General features: G+C 44.2%; 1 protein-coding gene across 1 annotated transcript; it reads left to right on the forward strand.

Moving 5' to 3' along the window:
- Positions 1-2,619: 2,619 nt before the first annotated feature.
- Positions 2,620-17,212, forward strand: ACTR10 (actin related protein 10). The gene is made up of 13 exons (XM_069856887.1): positions 2,620-2,744; positions 4,652-4,724; positions 5,525-5,607; positions 6,557-6,665; positions 8,868-8,975; positions 9,356-9,423; positions 9,733-9,812; positions 10,210-10,245; positions 12,121-12,200; positions 12,291-12,364; positions 12,754-12,835; positions 14,703-14,904; positions 16,600-17,212. The coding sequence occupies exons 1-13, from the start codon at positions 2,668-2,670 to the stop codon at positions 16,779-16,781; spliced, it is 1,254 nt and encodes a 417-aa protein (XP_069712988.1). The 5' UTR covers positions 2,620-2,667; the 3' UTR covers positions 16,782-17,212.
- The last annotated feature ends 414 nt before the right edge of the window (positions 17,213-17,626 follow it).

Genomic DNA, 17,626 nt, shown 5'->3' on the forward strand with positions numbered 1-17,626 from the left:
CTTGGTGAGCTAGGGTCTGTCCTTTGTTCCTGCTCCGGGACTGTTCTATCCAGACTTGATTTGTTCCTTGTTTCTACTAATCAACAAGTTAAACTCCTGTTACAACCACATTCTCTCTAACTGCAAGCTGGCCAAGACATGAGTCTTATTGTTATTATTCTTATTATCACTTAAGCTAATTAATTCCCTTAACATAATTTATTCCTTCCTTCACTGTAGTACCCATTCCCACTAACTCATGCCAAGAGGCTTTCATGACACGGCAGGTACAGACCAAAATGTCAACACCATCCAAGCAAGGCTGTGGATTTCAGGCACTTTGAATAACTCACTTGTAGACAAGTGCCGACTGACCTCACCTGTAGCAGACCTGACATTTAGCTGTAATGCAGAGACAAGGTTTGTTTAGAAAAACTTAACGTTTCCTAACCTTGATGGGGTTAAAACCTCAACACTGGATTAAAATTGTGTTATGTAGGCACATACACGCTTGCACACAAACACAGCTTTTCATAGAATCATAGAATCATAGAATAACCAGGTTGGAAAAGACCCACCGGATCATCCAGTCCAACCATTCCTATCAAACACTAACCCATGCCCCTTAGCACCTTGTCCACCTGTGCCTTAAACACCTCCAGGGAAGGTGACTCAACCACCTCCCTGGGCAGCCTCTGACAGTGCCCAATGACCCTTTCGGTGAAGAATTTTTTCCTAATGTCCAGCCTAAATCTCCCCTGGTGGAGCTTGAGGCCATTCCCTCTTGTCCTGTCCCTTTTCTTTGCTGCAAAACTGAATTAAGATTCTAGTTTCAACAGCCTCTTGTTTCATGAGGGTTGGAGGCAACACAGCGCTCCCACAAACTTCATGAAATGTTTCTTGTGGTGTGGCTCTGTGGCTATGGAAGTCCAGACCTCCACAAATCCTACGTTCGGTTTCAGGCCCCTCACTCCAAGGAGGACATTGAGGGGCTGGAGTGTGTCCAGAGAAGGGAACGGAGCTGGGGAAGGGGCTGGAGAACAAGGGTTATGAGAGGTGGCTGAGGGACCTGGGAGTGTTTAGCCTGGGAAAGAGGAGGCTGAGGGGAGACCTCATTGCTCTCTACAACTACCTGAAAGGAGGTTGTAGCGAGGTGAGTTTTCATCTCTTCCAAGTAACAAGGGACTGGGCGAGAGGAAATGGCCTCAAGTTGTGCCAGGGGAAGTTTAGTTTGGATATTGGGAAATATTTCTTTACTGAGAGAGTGGCAGAGTCACAATCCCTGGAGGTGTTCACAAAATATGTGCTTTGTTTCAGGAGTTTCTTTTTATTAATTTCTGTTAACAATTACGTTGCGCAATCCTACTTTGACAAAAAGTTGCTTATTAGGTTTCCACATCCTTTGTCAGGATAAGGATGTCCTCCAGGTCATCTTTAAATCACGAATTCTCCCTATCTGACGTCCTTCTTGTTTCATCACACGCTTTTCAGCCCTGAGTCGATCAACTACAGAACATGCTGAGTTCCAGCACCTGAAGGGGCTACAACAAAACTGGGGAGGGACTATTGACAAGCACATGGAGTGACATGGAGTGTCCTGGGGGTGTTGGTTGACAGCAACTGAACATGAGCCAGCAGTGTGCCCAGGTGGCCAAGAAGGCCAATGGCATCTTGGCTTGGATCAGAAACGGCGTGACCAGCAGGGCCAGGGAGGTTATCCTCCCTCTGGACTCGGCACTGGTGAGACCGCTCCTCGAATCCTGTGTTCAGTTGTGGGCCCCTCACCACAAGAAGGATGTTGAGGCTCTGGAGCGAGTCCAGAGAAGAGCAACAAAGCTGATGAAGGGGCTGGAGAACAGGCCTTATGAGGAACGGCTGAGAGAGCTGGGGGTGTTTAGCCTGGAGAAGAGGAGGCTGAGGGGAGACCTCATTGCTCTCTACAACTACCTGAAAGGAGGTTGTGGAGAGGAGGGAGCTGGGCTCTTCTCCCAAGTGACAGGGGACAGGACAAGAGGGAATGGCCTCAAGCTCCGCCAGCGGAGGTTCAGGCTGGACATTAGGAAAAAATTTTTCACAGAAAGGGTCATTGGGCACTGGCAGAGGCTGCCCAGGGAGGGGGTTGAGTCACCTTCCCTGGAGGTGTTTAAGGGACGGGTGGACGAGGTGCTGAGGGACATGGTTTAGTGTTTGATAGGAATGATTGGACTGGATGATCCGGTGGGTCTCTTCCAACCTGGTTATTCTATGATTCTATGATTCTATGACAGGACGAGGGGGGATGGCTTTAAATTGGAGCGGGGAGAAGATTTAGATTAGACATTAGGAAGAAATTCTTAATGATGAGAGGGTGAGGCACTGGAACAGGTTGTCCAGGGAAACTGTGGATCCCATCCCTGGAGGTGCTGAAGGCCAGGTTGGATGGGGCTTGGAGCAGCCTGATCCAGTGGGAGGGGGTGGAACTGGATGCGCTTTGAGGTCCCTTCCAACCCAACCCACTCTGCGATTCATTAGGTTACACACGAGATGGGGTTTCGGACAGGCACTCGCGCGGGCACCCACACTCGGGCGGGCACTCCCGCCGACAGGCAGTGGCGCGGGCAGCTCTCGGCGGCGCGCGTCACGCAAGGCCCCCTGGCGGCGCGCCGGGCGCAGGGAAGGCCCCCGGGGCTGAGGGGCAGGGAGGCCGCGATGCCGCTGTACGAGGGGCTGGGCAGCGGCGGGGAGAAGACGGCGGTGGTGATAGACCTGGGCGAGGCCTTCACCAAGTGAGTGGCGCCGCGCTCCCCGCCCTGCTCTGTCGCGACGGGGTTCGCCGCGAGGCCGGTGTGGCGGCTGCGGGGCGGGGGCTGCTCTTGGGATGAGTAATGGAGGGGAGAGAGGGTTCCCCCCGTTCTCTCATCGCCTCTTCCCCCCCTTCCCTGCCCTTTTCTCCCCTTCTTTTTTCCCCTTTCTTTCTCTCCCTCTTTCCCCACACTCTGTCCACTTCTCTTTCATAAAAAGAATCATAGAATAGTTTGGGTTGGAAGGGACCTCAAAGCCCATCCAGTCCCACCTCCTGCCATGGGCAGGGACACCTCCCACTAGCTCAGGCTGCCCAAGGCCCATCCAACCTGGCCTTGAACACCTCCAGGGATGGGGCAGCCACAGCTTCTTTTGTCAACCTGCTCCAGTGTCTCACCACTCTTATGGTGAAGAAATTCCTCCTTATGTTTAGCCTAAACCTGCCCCTCTCCAGTTTATGCCCATTACCTCTCGTCCTATCACTACAAACCTTTGTAAACAGTTCCTCCACATCTTTCTTGTAGTCCCTTCAGGTACTGGAAGGTCTCTATAAGGTCTCCTTGGAGTATTCTCTTTTACCGACTGAACAACCCCAACTCTCTGAGCCTGTTCTCGTATGGGAGGTGGTCCGCGCCTCTAATATTCTTTCTTGCCCTCCTCTGGACCGCTTCCAATAGTTCCATATCTTTCTTATGTTGAGGATTCCAGAACTGGGCACGGGACTCCAGATGAGGTCTCACAAAAGAGGAATAGAGGGGCAGAATCCCCTCCCTCGACCTACTGGCCACGCTGCTTTTGATGCAGCCCAGGACACGATTGGCCTTCTGGGCTGCAAGTGCACATTGCCAGCTCACGTCGACCTCATCGACCAGCACCCCAAGTCCTTCTCTGCAGGGCAGCTCTCAATCACATTATCCCCAGCCTGTATTGAAATCGGGGATTGCCCCGACCCAAGTGTAGGACCTTTCACTTGGCCTTGTTGAACCTCATGAGGTTCGCACAGGCCCACTCCTACAGCCTGTCCAGGTCCCTCTGAACTCCTCTTTTTCCTTCTCTGTCTTCGTCTTCGCCCCGTGCTCCTTTTTCCCCACCCTGTTTTTCCATCCCTCAATCAAATGGGTCTCCAAAAAGTTTGTTTCAGAGTTGCTGCTGGTTTTGTTATATCACATGCAAGTTGGATGCAGAGTCCTTGTGTTTCCTCAGGAATCCTGAGTAGTAACCAGTCATTTTGAATTGTAGAATCATTTGGTTGGAAAAGACTTCAGAGATCATTGAGTCCAACCGTACCTGTCTGCTACTAAACCAAGTAGTAATGCCTTAAATCCCCTGGGATGCCCATAAAGTGAATGCATTTCAAAGTATTAAACAGGAAAAAAGCGTTGCTGGAATGATGCTCGTTAGTAGTGAAACAGGACCTGCATGGTCATTGTTGTTAAGTCTTTTTCTCTTGTTTCTTCTAAATAAACGTCACAGAATATGAGAATAGGGCAGCTTAATCTTGCCTCTGTTTACTGAGAATTTCGGTGAAAAGTCTGAGCCTGTGGGGAGGAGACAGAGAGGTTGTTTCCGTTCCTCCATTTAATAGGCACTAAGGAAGGTTCTGCAGGTGGGCAGAAAATTGTACCCAGTGGGAAGCAGGAGGCACATCAGTGCTGGGTGTTACAATCCCTATGGAGTGAAGAAAACTTGTGTTTGCTGCAGCTTAGAGGGATTCAATGATATGATAAGATATGATATCTTTCTCATTCAAAATGGATGGAAAGAAGAGCTCTGTGCAAAACACCTCTTTGCAGTCACAGAAATATCTCTTAATTAATTTTGCTTTAATGTTTTCCAGACCCAATACGTTAAAGAGCAACTTATTGATAAGCTTTTCAATGTTTTCTCGTAGGTGTGGTTTTGCAGGAGAAACGGGACCAAGATGTATTATTCCTAGTGAAATAAAGAAACCCAATGTTGCTAAGGTAACCTCTTCCACCTGAAATGTTTTGCTTTTACAACTTTTGATGTGTTCCTTTTAGAAGGAACTTACAGATATGTTTTCTGTCCATCATAAATTATTTGTCACTGTGTTACAACTGCTGCTAGTAAAAGATTGTGACTCGATACAACTCAGTGATACCAACATTAATGTTAATTGGTGCTCATCAGCCCTGCAGCTTATGTTTGGGGCAGTTATTGAGATATTTCTTTGCAGAGCTATGGGTTGGGTTTTCTTTGGAAAATGAACGTTGGCATAAGTTAACGGCATGAAGAACTAACATAGGATCATAGAACGGTTTGAGTTGGAAGGGACCTTAAAGCCCATCGAGTTCCATCCCCCTGCCGTGGGCAGGGACAACTCCCATGGGATCAGGGGCTCCAAGCCCCATCCAACCTGGTCTTGAACACCTCCAGGGATGGGGCAGCCACCACTTCTCTGGGCAACCTGGGCCAGGGCCTCCCCACCCTCACAGCAAAACATTTCTTCCTAAGATCTCATCTCAATTTCTCCTCTTTCAGCTTAAAGCTCTTTTCCCTTATCCTGTCCCTGCACTCCCTGACCAAGAGCCCCTCCCCAGCTTTCCTGTAGTTGTTAATAAACTCTGGAGTTTAGTTACGGGGTTTATGACTTTGAGATACATTGCTGAGGACGCAGGGCGAATCAGTCACATCAGTCAGGAGTGGGTATTTCTTTATCTGTGTCAGATTATATATGTTCAGATATAATTTATGTAATCAATACCTGTTATTTAAGCTGACTGTGGATATTTTTACTTTCCAGCCTGTCAAAGTCGTTCAGTATAATATTAATACGGAAGAGCTGTATTCGTATCTGAAGGAATTTATTCATATGCTGTATTTCAGGTAAGAGATCCTTGGATGCTTGTTATTCAAGCCTCCTGTGACTCTGAGGTGTTAGGAGTGTGCCTGGAAACTGCTGTCTCATTGAATAAGAAAACAAAACCAAGATTTTGCTAGTGGCTGCCTGTGTCCTCACAGGAGAAATTTAGTGCTGAGGTTCACGTTGTGTTACAGAGCGTTACTGTCCTTTTAACTGTAGCACTGATAAGGGATGTGATAGGGGAAAGCCATTACCTCAGGAGTTGTTTGGATTTTGATAGGGCTGAAGCTCATCTTATATCGGTGCAGAACGTTCTTCGCGTGACAGCGATTTGGAAGGAGTCATCTTTACCTGTGGAAAATTTGTACTTCAGTAATACATCTCTATTATATTTTTAGTACCATCAGTGAATAATGAACTTGGATTTTGTCTTTTTACTTCCAGTCCTTATTTTTACACTGTAAAATCCATCACCTGACACAGGGAAATGAGGACTTAATTTCTGTGCCTCAGATCTTCTGGTATGGGTTTGTAGTGGGTTTTTTCTGTCCTTGATCATCATTTTGTAATTGAAATCGGGACAATCCTGTCCTTTTTCACTGAAATCAGGAGATCTGTGTCATCATTATTCCTCTTTTATGGATGCACTGTCTGACACTAGACAAGACACCACTGGCTATTTTGCACATCTATTTTTGCATATCTTAGTATTGATTTAGAAATGTATCACAGCTATTCAGAACTACAGCCTGCTGGCAGATAGCTCTGTGACTTGTTTTCTGTAACTCAGTTTCCTGACTTTCTTTTTCTGAGATGTTGGAATTTTTTTTTAAGTTTTTTGGGATCTGCTCTAGAAAATGCTCTATAAATGCAGATTTTTTTGATTTTTGAGGGGAATTGAATATGACAATAAGGTAAGCCTCACAACCTATGCTTAAGCTTATTTCATTTTACACACCTTGCCTTTTTTAGACACCTGCTGGTGAATCCCAGAGACCGGCGTGTTGTGATCATAGAATCTGTCTTGTGCCCTTCACACTTCAGGGACACCCTCACCAGGGTCCTTTTCAAGCACTTTGAGGTACGTGTTTGACCTAACTACCCTGTGTGCTCAACGTAGCACTCATCAGTAGAAATATTACTTACAGTCACTACCAGATGTAGACAAAGACATGAAAATAATGCCCAAAGAATGAGAGTGGCATAAAGAAGATGGAAAACAACTGATGGTCGTCTGGGGAAGCAGGGCTTGGAGATCAGCCTGAGGGCCATTTTTGCTCCATTCTGACTCTTCCTGAGGCCACAAAACAGGAGCTATTAACAAGAATCCGAAAGCTTTCTGTGGCTTGTACAGAAATACATCTCGCATCAGGCTGTTCCAGACAGAGCCAATAATCCCCATCGAGCGCTGCCTGAAGCTAGAATTTATATTTAAACACTTTTTAGTGCTCTGTCAGCAAATTGCCTGACTTCTACCAGCATCAATATCTTTGCCTAGCATGTGGTCTCGCCTCTGACTGTGCTCATTTACAGAAGAGCTTACCTGAGATTTATTATCTGCTCTGCCTTATCAGTCTTTTTGAAGAAAAATCTAAACGTAACCCTTGCTTAGTTCTAACAAAATGTTTCAGAAGGTGATTCCGTACTTCTTCAGTTCAGATAGAACAAAGGTTAAGGTTCTTCTATTAAGAAGTGATGAAACTAGTTTGTCTGCAGTACTTCTCGCTTCTTCTACAATACAGTTTACCAAATAATCTTAAACAAGATTCTTCTTGTTTACCAAATAATCTTAAATGTCTGCATAATTCTTTCCCCCTATTGATGATAATTTTTTTCTGATTGCTTGAAATTGCTGAAAGATTTAAATGACTTAGAGTCTTTTTTCTGTAGTCCCTTTACAGGGAAAAAATGTCTCAGATAAAACACTCTCATGCAAAATTGGTTCTTGAAAATGACTGGTGACCTGGAAGGTCATATTTGGATTGAGAGACTTTGTAACTTTTTAAGAAGCCAGATAATGCTGATTGGAGGTTAATTCTCTCTCTAGTATTTCCATTTGGTGCAAAGAACATAATAATACAAAGTCAGTATTTTAACCAGAATCTCTGGGGTAGAGCATTGACTCACAGAATGCCTTTGGTTGGAAGGGGCCATGAAGGTCATCCCATCCGACTCCCTGCTGGAACAGGGACATCCTCAACGCTATCAGGTTGCTAAGATCCCCATCCAACCTGACCTTGAATGTTTCCAGGGATGGGGCCTCCACTACTTCTCTGGGCAACCTGTGTCAGTGCTTCACCAAAATATCAGGATTTATTGAAACAGCTCATTCCATTCACATTTTGTGGTGTGATATTCATTAAAGGAACTGTTGAAGCAGAAGAGGCTGTGGGGAGACCTTATTGCTCTCTACAACTACCTAAAAGGAGGTTGTAGAGAGCTGAGTGTTGGTCTCTTCTCCCAAGTGATGGGTGATAGGACAAGAGGGAATGGCCTCAAGGTGCGTCAGGGGAAGTTTAAATTGGACATTAGGAAAAATTTCTTCACAGAAAGGGTCATCAGGCACTGGCAGAGGCTGCCTAGGGAGATGGTGGAGTCACCATCCCTGGAGGTGTTTAAAAGGCGGGTAGATGAGGTGCTTGGGGTCATGATTTAGTAGTAGACAGACACGGTTGGAGTTGATGATCTCTAAGGTCTTTTCCAACCTTATGATTCTGTGTTGCTATCTAGGAAACATGTATGGAATTCTGGGAGAAGGAAGTAATTCTCATGTAATTTTGGCTTGAATTTCCACATTGCTTTGGGGAGAGAGTTTTAAACACCTCTCCTGTGAGTTTGTGTGCAGCCATGGGTTGTTATAAGGCACACTTCTATGGGATTTATGTATGGCACCTTTGTTCACAGCTTCAAGTCTTTGCAGAACATTTCAAGTGCCGTGTTTCAGTTCCTTTAGTTTCTTATTGGTGACAGTGACTATAAGAAACCTGATTTCTGACTTCAGCTGAGTTCTGTAGTTACTACTTGCTTGTCTTACTAGCCCATTCCAAGATTCATTATTCCTGAAGTAAAAGGTAAATGTAGGACAGATAAAATGAATGTAGAAATTAGAATCCTGTGGTATTTTGTTCATTACTACACTACCATAAAAACTAAATTTAAAATGGATGCCTCAGGATAGTTATCTGGGGCTTACTTTTGTTATGATGCTTGGAGAAAGCACCAGTGCTTTGGGTGTTGGGCTTTTTCCCTTCTTTTGTCAAGTGTCCTCTTGGTTTCCATGTAGGTTCCTTCCGTTTTGTTTGCTCCAAGTCATCTAATGTCTCTGCTGACCCTTGGGATCAATTCTGCCATGGTGCTGGACTGTGGATATGCAGAAAGCTTAGTGCTACCTGTATCCTTTAATAGTACAGAAATGACATTAAATGCAGTAAGGCTTTTGTGACAGGATGATGTTTTCGTAGACTCTAAGTGTGATAGGATGTGATAAGAACAGATGAGCCAATCCAGCTTTTGAGCATGAGATATCATGGCTTGGGGAATCTTTTCACAGCCAACGTGCTGTCTGTGTTCCTGGAAACTTGGGGAGGGTGGTGTGGGACTTGTAAGTGGCTCCTAACACCAGCCTTTGCATAGAGAGAAGCAGTTAGGAAGAACACAGAGAAGTTTTCCCAATAGCTAATGCAAGAGAATGTCGGGGGAAAAAAGCTTTTGGTTCCAACAGATTGAGAATCCAGACCAAAAAAAAGAGAGACTTTCCTGATCGCCGTGTAGATATATGAGGGAATTCCGATTCTGAGCTGCTGGGGTTCTCTGCCTTTGGGAGGAAAGGCTATCCACAAGTAAGTTCACAATTATACGTTCAAGGTTACCAATAATTTATTTGTGAAAGTTAATCTTTGCCTAATGACCAAAGACTCCTATTGAACATGGCTTAAATCATCCCTATTGCTGTGTGACAGCATCCAGTTTTTCAAGTTGCCACTGTCTGGCTTTTGTTCATGTAGTAAAAGCTGCAGAAATCAGATCTGCTCCAATTTATATTTAGAAAAACGTAACTGAAAGGAATAAATACTGTCTCTTAAGCATAGTACAGAGAATCAGTCTGAGTTAATAGCTGTCTTTAAGTTAGTTATTGTGCTGTGTTTTAGGGAGCTGGAATATCAGCTGCTGGAGCAGTGCACAGTTGATACAGGATCAGCCAAAGGACAAAGCCTTCCATCTGTGATGGGTAAGGCCTGTTTGGTGGAACATATGCTCTGTGAATTTGCACTGGGGAAAGTGGATTAATACCAACAGTGAATAAGATGAGTTTAGTATTCACTGCATCTTACATGATCTACTCTGATTGTTTCTTTCTCCATATGTGACAATTTTGTTGGTTTTATAGTAAGTCACTCATAACAGCAGATTTGAATGATGGTTGAGGTGAAAGTTCTGTGGTAATTTTTCAGTCTATTTGAGAGAAGACACTTTATTTCTGTTCTTAATAGCCTTTCTTCCTTAGAAATATTTAAACGCTGCTGTCATAGTAAAACTTTAATGTAACATGGTTTAAACTTAGTTTCCTTCTTAAATTCTCTTTCTAATTAAAAAGCTTTGGTTCTGAGTTGCTTTTTTTGTTTCAGGCTCAGTTCCAGAAGACATAGTAGAGGATATAAAAGGTAAAATGTTCTGCTTCATGAAACTCTAGTTATTAAATTGTGCAGTAGATCATGGTAATAGCAAGTGGGCAATACTTTACATGTAGGAATTTATTCTATCTTCTCTATTTGCCAAATTTCTTACCTAGTAGAGGAGATTGCAGTGTTCTTCCTCTTTGAAACCAAACCCAAAACCGTGTTGAACCCCTCTTTCAGGTTTAGCCTATGTGTTGTTAAGACAGCTCGTAGACCTGTTTGGTAGACTAACACAGAAGGAGTATTGCACTAGTTTGTGGTCTGCAGGTCAGGTTAACTTCGTGTTGTATTTTTAACTGCTGACATTTTGTTGCTGCGGATCATAGAATCATAGAATGGTTTGTGTTGGGAGCGACCTTAAAGATCATCCAGTTCCACCTCCTGCCACGGGCAGGGACACCTCCCACTGGATCAGGGGCTCCAAGCCCCATCCAGCCTGGCCTTGAGCACCTCCAGGGATGGGGCAGCCACCACTGTTCTGGGCGACCTGTTCCAGTGCCTCCCCACCCTTATTGTGAAGAATTTCGCCCTAATATCTAATCTAAATCTTCCCTCCTCCAATTTAAAGCCGTTCCCTCTTGTCCTATCACTACACACCCTTCTAAACAGTCCCTCCCCAGCTTTCTTGTAGCCCCTTCAGGTACTGGAAGGCTGCTCTAAGGTATGAATGTGTACAATGTGTGCCCTGTGTGAGACTTAGTGTTAGCAGATCTAGATAGATAGATTGTGCTTGCAAATGCAGCATTTAAGCAGTCTTAACATCATGGCATAAGAATGTTTTAAGTTAATTTAGTTCATATATTAACTAGGAAGGCACAATTTGCCCTCAAGTCCATTTTGCGGAAAAGAAACCCGAACAAAGTATGAATAAAAGACTTTTTGGCATGTTAATTGGACAGGGTGAGTCAAGGACCACGTTTACACCAGAAAAAAACAGATTCTATCTTTGGGAAGAACTTGGATGAATTCCGATGTCATATTTCACGTGCAACAGATATAAAACTATATATAAAAATCATAGAAAACAGCAACTAATATACGTCTCTTGGGCCAAACTGGGAAGAAATCCATAAAACTATATACATAATCATAAAAAATAGTACCTAATATATGTCTCTTGGGCCAAATTGGCAAGAAATCGATCAGTCAAATGCAAAGTAACTTAAATGCCTCTGGTGCTTTGTTAAATAGAAGTTGCTTTTCTAACTCCTGGACTTGAACACAATTTTCTGATCAGTTCTGTTTTTATGCAGCCTTTTGGAAGCAGATATAATGTGCTAGCATTGAAATTATGATTGCCTCTGTATTGTTCATTTGTGACAGCCTTTCGTGTAGAGGGTACTCATAATATGCTTATTTATTGCTGTCTGGCAGAAATAATGCCAACAGCTTGGATACAAATGAAATTGTGCTCCCTTAGTGTTGCCTGGGGAATAAAAAACCCTCTGGAGTTCTTGGGGTGATGGAGAATTGCACTAGGAAAAATATTCCATAATTACAGCTTGTTTAAAGGACGAGCGATGTCTCATTTGAAGCCACGGTGGCACCTCATGGCAACTGGAGGCATGATCAGTAACACCCCTCTGTCTTTAAGTCTTATGCAGTTTGTCTGAGAAAAGAAATCTTGTCTGCCCTAGCGCAGTTGCAGTGTCAGCTTCATTTAAACTCGTGTTCTAGATTGCATCTGAGCTCTGCTGAAGTGCGGAGACCATTTTTCTTTGCATTTATTTGATGATATCTCAGGCCAGCAAGGCCCTGAAGGGCATGTTCTTCTCTAAATTAAGCACTATTATTGTCTGTATTGGTGACAAAAAGATCCAAGAGAACCTCTTCTCTACCCCTTCCTTTTCTTTTATGAAGTCCGCACTTGTTTTGTGAGCGATCTCCAACGTGGACTGAAGATCCAAGCAGCCAAGTTCAACATTGATGGCAGTGCTGAGGTGGGTGGAGAATGAAGCTTACCCTGCTCTTCCAAAGTGGATGCAGCCTTTCTGGCCTCTAAAGCAAAACACGTATGTTTTTATTTCTAGCGTCCTTCACCGCCTCCAGATGTGGACTATCCTTTAGATGGAGAGAAGATCCTCCATGTAGTTGGTCCCATCAGGTGAGAAATACCACAGCAGAGTATTTTTCTTTAGGAGGATCTCTTTTCAACTCTAAAAGCACATAAATTCTCATAAAACTGAATTTTAATGAAACGCGTATGCTTTTAATATCTCTTAAATTAAGGCTTTGTGCTGGGCACCCTTGCAAGCCCATTATAAGAGGTGTTGGCTTCTCCAGAGAGTTCACAGATGAAGATGAGAGCAAACAGATTGGAGGGATGGGGAAAATGGAACTGGAACATTAATACATGATGCCGAGACAGGTTTAGCAAGCTAGGATGTGCTGTCAGAAGGGAGTCTGTAGTTTTTTCCAGCCCTGCATTCCAAAACGCTGGTTCAGAGCATAGAATTGCTTCTCATTAACATTCATTTCCTCTCTTTTCAACAGAGACTCTGTTGTGGAAATACTGTTTGAACAGGATAATGAAGAGACCTCTGTTGCCACTTTGATCTTAGATTCACTCATTCAGGTATCTATGTTATAAACCATTTATTGAATGCCTCCATCCTTGAAGAACCTGTGGTTACAAATAACTCTTCCTAGAGTAGCTGAGGTTGTTTAATCTGGAGAAAAGGAGGCTGAGGAGACACCTTATCCCTTTCTATAACAACCTGAAAGGAGGCTGTAGGTGGGTGTCAGTCACTTCTCCCTGGTAAAAGGCCTCAAGCTACACCAGGGGAGATTTAGGCCAGATATTAGGAGGAATTTCTTTACTGAAGGACTTGTCAAGCATTGGAAGAGGCTGCCCAGGGAGGTGGTTGAGTCACCATCCCTGGAGTGTCTAAAAGACAAGTAAATGTTGTATGTGGGGACATGGTCTAGTGGTGGACTTCGTAGGGCTGGATCAATGGTTGGACTTGATGATCGTAAAGGTCTTTTCCAACCAAAACCATGCTGTGATTCTGTGATTCTGTGGCTGCAGGCTGCGATGGGTTGAAGAAGTTCAGCACTGGATGACTCCTAGGGTGCTGCCACATGACGAAATTCTGTGGAGTACCAAATCAGCATGTGTCATCCGTGCTGTGGTTGTTTCCTTGCTCCTTGCTGGGCTGCAGCGTGTGTAGGAGAGATTTCTAAGAAACGTGGTGCTTGCCTCTCAGCAAAAGTAATAAACTGCCTTGCATTTGTTTGAGGGCGAGGCTCTGTGTATGTCATGATGCAGGAGTAGCTCATACCTGGCGTTACAGGAATTACACTGCTCAAACAGAACTGACAGAGGTGTTCTGCTTCTTCTTTTTTCAAGGTGGTTTGCTAAGAGTTAGAGTTTGAGTCCTGCAGGCTGCTTGTTAACCTAAGGTAGAATGAAATTAGTTTGGACGTCTCTATTACAGGCAATATGTTAGCTATATTATGGAAAAATGTCTTGGCATACACAAACATTTAATTTCTTATTATATTTAGGAAAAAAATGATTACTAAACCACTACAAATGGAAATTTTCATTATATGGTGGTGTACATATGTTCATTAAGGTTGACTTGCTGTAGTTATTGATGCCGTTTAAATTACTTTGCTGAGACATAATTTATTGGAGAGCCATAGGATTGGATGACATGGCAAACCTTTCAATGAGAATTCTTTGTAGAAACAAATCGTTGAACAAGATCGATAATTCTTGAACAAGATCGATAATTCTTGAACAAGATCGATAATTCTTGAACAAAATGTGCCTGGAGCCCTCTGAGCATTTACCTTGCATCCCTTTTTGGCCAAAGGAAAGACAAATGCTACGTTTACAAGTGATAAATAGCATCCAATTACTTTTGCTGGGCAGGAGGACCACAGCGGTCTGGAATTTGTTTCAGAGGGATAGCGCAGAGCTGTTTGTAAGAGGCAGAATTGACAAAGCTTGATTTTCTCATGCTTCTGTGTCTTCTGCTTGGAACATCTGATGCTTGAGGCAAGATCCAGCAGAAACCTTTTCTGCCACTGAAACTTTTATAGGCCCTTTCTCCCACATGGAGCTAAAAAGAGTCAGTCTCATAGGTCACAGTTTTCCCCCTCTGAGAGTGCTGGTTGAGGCTTCTCCTCTCTGGCACATCTTCTCCCAGAACTCCTGGGAATTACTGTTGCTGGAACCTCTGTCACCGTGGCCTGTCTCAGTTGCTGGGCATTAGAGATGCACTGTGTGCTCACATAAGCCTCGGCTGGGCAATTCCTTAAGTCTGGTTTTCTTGGAAAGTCTGGGGAATAAAATTACATCAGTTACATATGAGCTAAGTATGAGAAAACAGCAGTCAGAGTGCATAGAAAGACTGAATTTCTAACAGACCTTTGAATGCTTGTTCATACAACTGTGGTTAAAAGCAGGTTTTTTTTATTCTCGTTTGCATTAGTGTCCAATAGACACCAGGAAGCAGCTGGCAGAGAACTTGGTAGTCATTGGTGGCACCGCAATGTTGCCAGGATTCCTCCACAGGCTCATGGCTGAAATCAGGTACCTGGTAGAGAAACCGAAGTACAAAGAAGTGCTGGCCACGAAAACCTTCAGAATTCACACTCCGCCTGCCAAACCCAACTGCGTGGCCTGGCTGGGAGGTAAGAATGAAAGCTGCTGTCAAGAGAAGGGACAAAGGGGAAAACCAAACCTTCCTAGTGGGATTTGTGATGAGTAAATAACAGTAACGCTTAGCTGAGCTGTTGAAATGAAGCTGCACTGGGGCTCTGTGAAATTGCTGTGCCCTCCTGGAAAAGACCTTGTGGAGTAAAGCTCCCTTGGGACGTTAGGCGGGCAGAAGGATGCAGCAGGGAATGGGAGCTCCGAGCAGGTGACGTGCAATATGGAACAGAAATGTGGGTGAGTAGTTGTTGACTCAAGTGCAGGATGCGGCTACTGCCATACGGTGGCACCAGCAAAGCGAGGAGGCAGAGCAGAACCACTTGCTGGAAAAACAAATTTATTACTGACTAAGGAGCTGTCAGCTGGGGAGAGGTGGAGGCTACCTGGGTTGTTCCCAAGGGCCAGGAACAAATACAACAACTCTGCTGTGGATTTTGGTTGCTGTCAGTGAATCATAGACTAGATTCATAGAACCATTAAGGTTGGATAAGACCTCTAAGGTCACCCAGTCCACCTGTCAGCCCAACACCACTGTGCTTACTAAATCGTGTCCTGAAATGCCACGTCTACATGATTTTTAACACCTCTGGGTATGGTGACTCCATCACTACCCTGCACAGCCTGTTCCAATGCTTCCCCACTCTTGTATTGAAGACATTTTTCCCAATATCCAATCTAAACCTCCCCGGTGCAACTTGAGGCCATTTCCTCTCATCTTATTTGTTACTTGTGAGAAGAGACCAAAGCCCACCTTGCTAGAACCTCCTTTCAGGGAGCTGTAGGGAGTGATGAGGTCTCCCCTCAGCCTCCTCTTCTCCACGCTAAACAACCTCGGATCCTTCAGCTGCTCCCCATAACCTCTGTGCTCCAGCCCCTTCCCCAGCTCCCTTGCCCTGCTCTGGACACACTTCAACAACTTGATGTCTTTCTTGCGCTGAGGGGCCCAAAACAGAACCCAGGATTCGAGGTGCGACCTGCCCAGCCTCGAGTAAATGGGCACAATCACTTCCCTGCTCCTGCTGGCCACAGCATTTCTGATAGAAGCCAAGATGTTGCTGGCCATCTTGGCCACCTGGCACATTGCTCAGGAAAAAGAAAGTCTTCCCATTGTGAGCAACTCTTTGATGGTATTTCTGAGGTTGATAAGAATTCATGCTTTTCTAAATTTCAGTGACTGAGCTGAGTCCATATGAGGAACTGACTTTAACTGCCAAAGTAAATTTTATTTCCATGTGCTTTGAACTGTAAATTTTATTTTTAAAAACTTTTGAGTCTGCTTTTAGGTTTATCAAATAAGAACTATGTCTCTGCACTGAATCCTCTGATACTTTCCTTCACTGGCAGCGCCAGTCAGCTGCTGAGGGCTGAATCCACTCACAGCCTTGTAAACCTCTTGGGGGTATTGTCTGACACCCTTTTTTGGGTAAAGGGAATTCCATTAAACTCAAAGTAGTTTATTTAAAGTGCTTCAATTCAAAACTCATAGGAAAGTTTGTCATAAGGAGATCAGCTAGCCCAGTTTTGCTGTCAGCAGAGCCCAGGCGATTCTTTGCTTTCGGTTTCTTTCAAAGGACATAAATGGAAGCTATTTGGGAATAGCTGGGGAATGGAAAACAAATAGAAGAAACTCAGTACCTCAATTTAATGCAGCATTTTTTTCCTCAATAATATAGGAGCCATTTTTGGAGCACTTCAGGACATCCTTGGGAGCCGGTCCGTGTCCAAGGAATATTACAGCCAGACAGGCCGCATACCTGACTGGTGCTGTCTTAATAATCCTCCACTGGAAATGATGTTTGATGTTGGAAAAGCACCCCCACCGCTGATGAAGAGGGCTTTTTCGACTGAGAAATAAGCACCTGAATATTACGCAAGGATTCCTCTCATCTGTTTCAAGCAGACATCCATGCATCGCCTTTTTTTTTTGTGTTAAGTAATTTGTGTGTAACACTATTAAACATGGACACTGTGGAAGTTTGGGGTGGGAATATAGTGGTAGGTACTAACGCTGTTTAAAACCACGTCCAGTTATAGTTTAAAAACTTAACTCTGGCAACTGCTACACTGTTTTGTCTTCTCCTGAAGAAATTCTACACCGTCATGAGTTGTAGCCTGCAGAGTTCTGTGTTATTTATATGTACAGTAAGTGACATTGTCAGTAAGAGAATGTGTTTTAAGATATTTGGGGTTTAAATATACTTAGAAGAATGAAGGGCAGTCTACTATGGGAAACACCGGCGGAGGCTTTTCTGCCAAATTCTGCATTAAAGTATTTCCACCCTTGAATCGCGTGTGAGGAAATGGTTTGGGGCTGTTTAGCAAAGGTGCTGGAGCAGGATTTCTCCTGGAAACTGTCTGGTCTTGAGTTTTAGCAGAGAACTCTGCTGCCTGTACTTGTCACGTAGTGCTGAGCTACTCACTCTCCTGGTATCTCTCCTCCAAGAAAGAATTCAACCATGTAAGCGAGAAAATCTCTTATGGAGCTGTGAGCTTAGAAGTCTTTGCCCTCCTTCTCACCATCAGAAATACTGGGTTTTGTTGTCCCACAGCAACAGGTGCTAAATGAAAATGCAATACAGAGCCCCTTGCTCAAGGGAAATGAAAGTACATTGGGATATGAACACTGTATTTAGAGACTTTTGGCTGATCAATAGGCTTATAGAGATGTTATAACTTTGCGTAGAAGGAGCATTGCTGTGG

This window comes from Phaenicophaeus curvirostris, chromosome 5 (genome assembly GCF_032191515.1).
Source record: "Phaenicophaeus curvirostris isolate KB17595 chromosome 5, BPBGC_Pcur_1.0, whole genome shotgun sequence".
NCBI classification, from domain to species: Eukaryota; Metazoa; Chordata; class Aves; order Cuculiformes; family Cuculidae; genus Phaenicophaeus; species Phaenicophaeus curvirostris.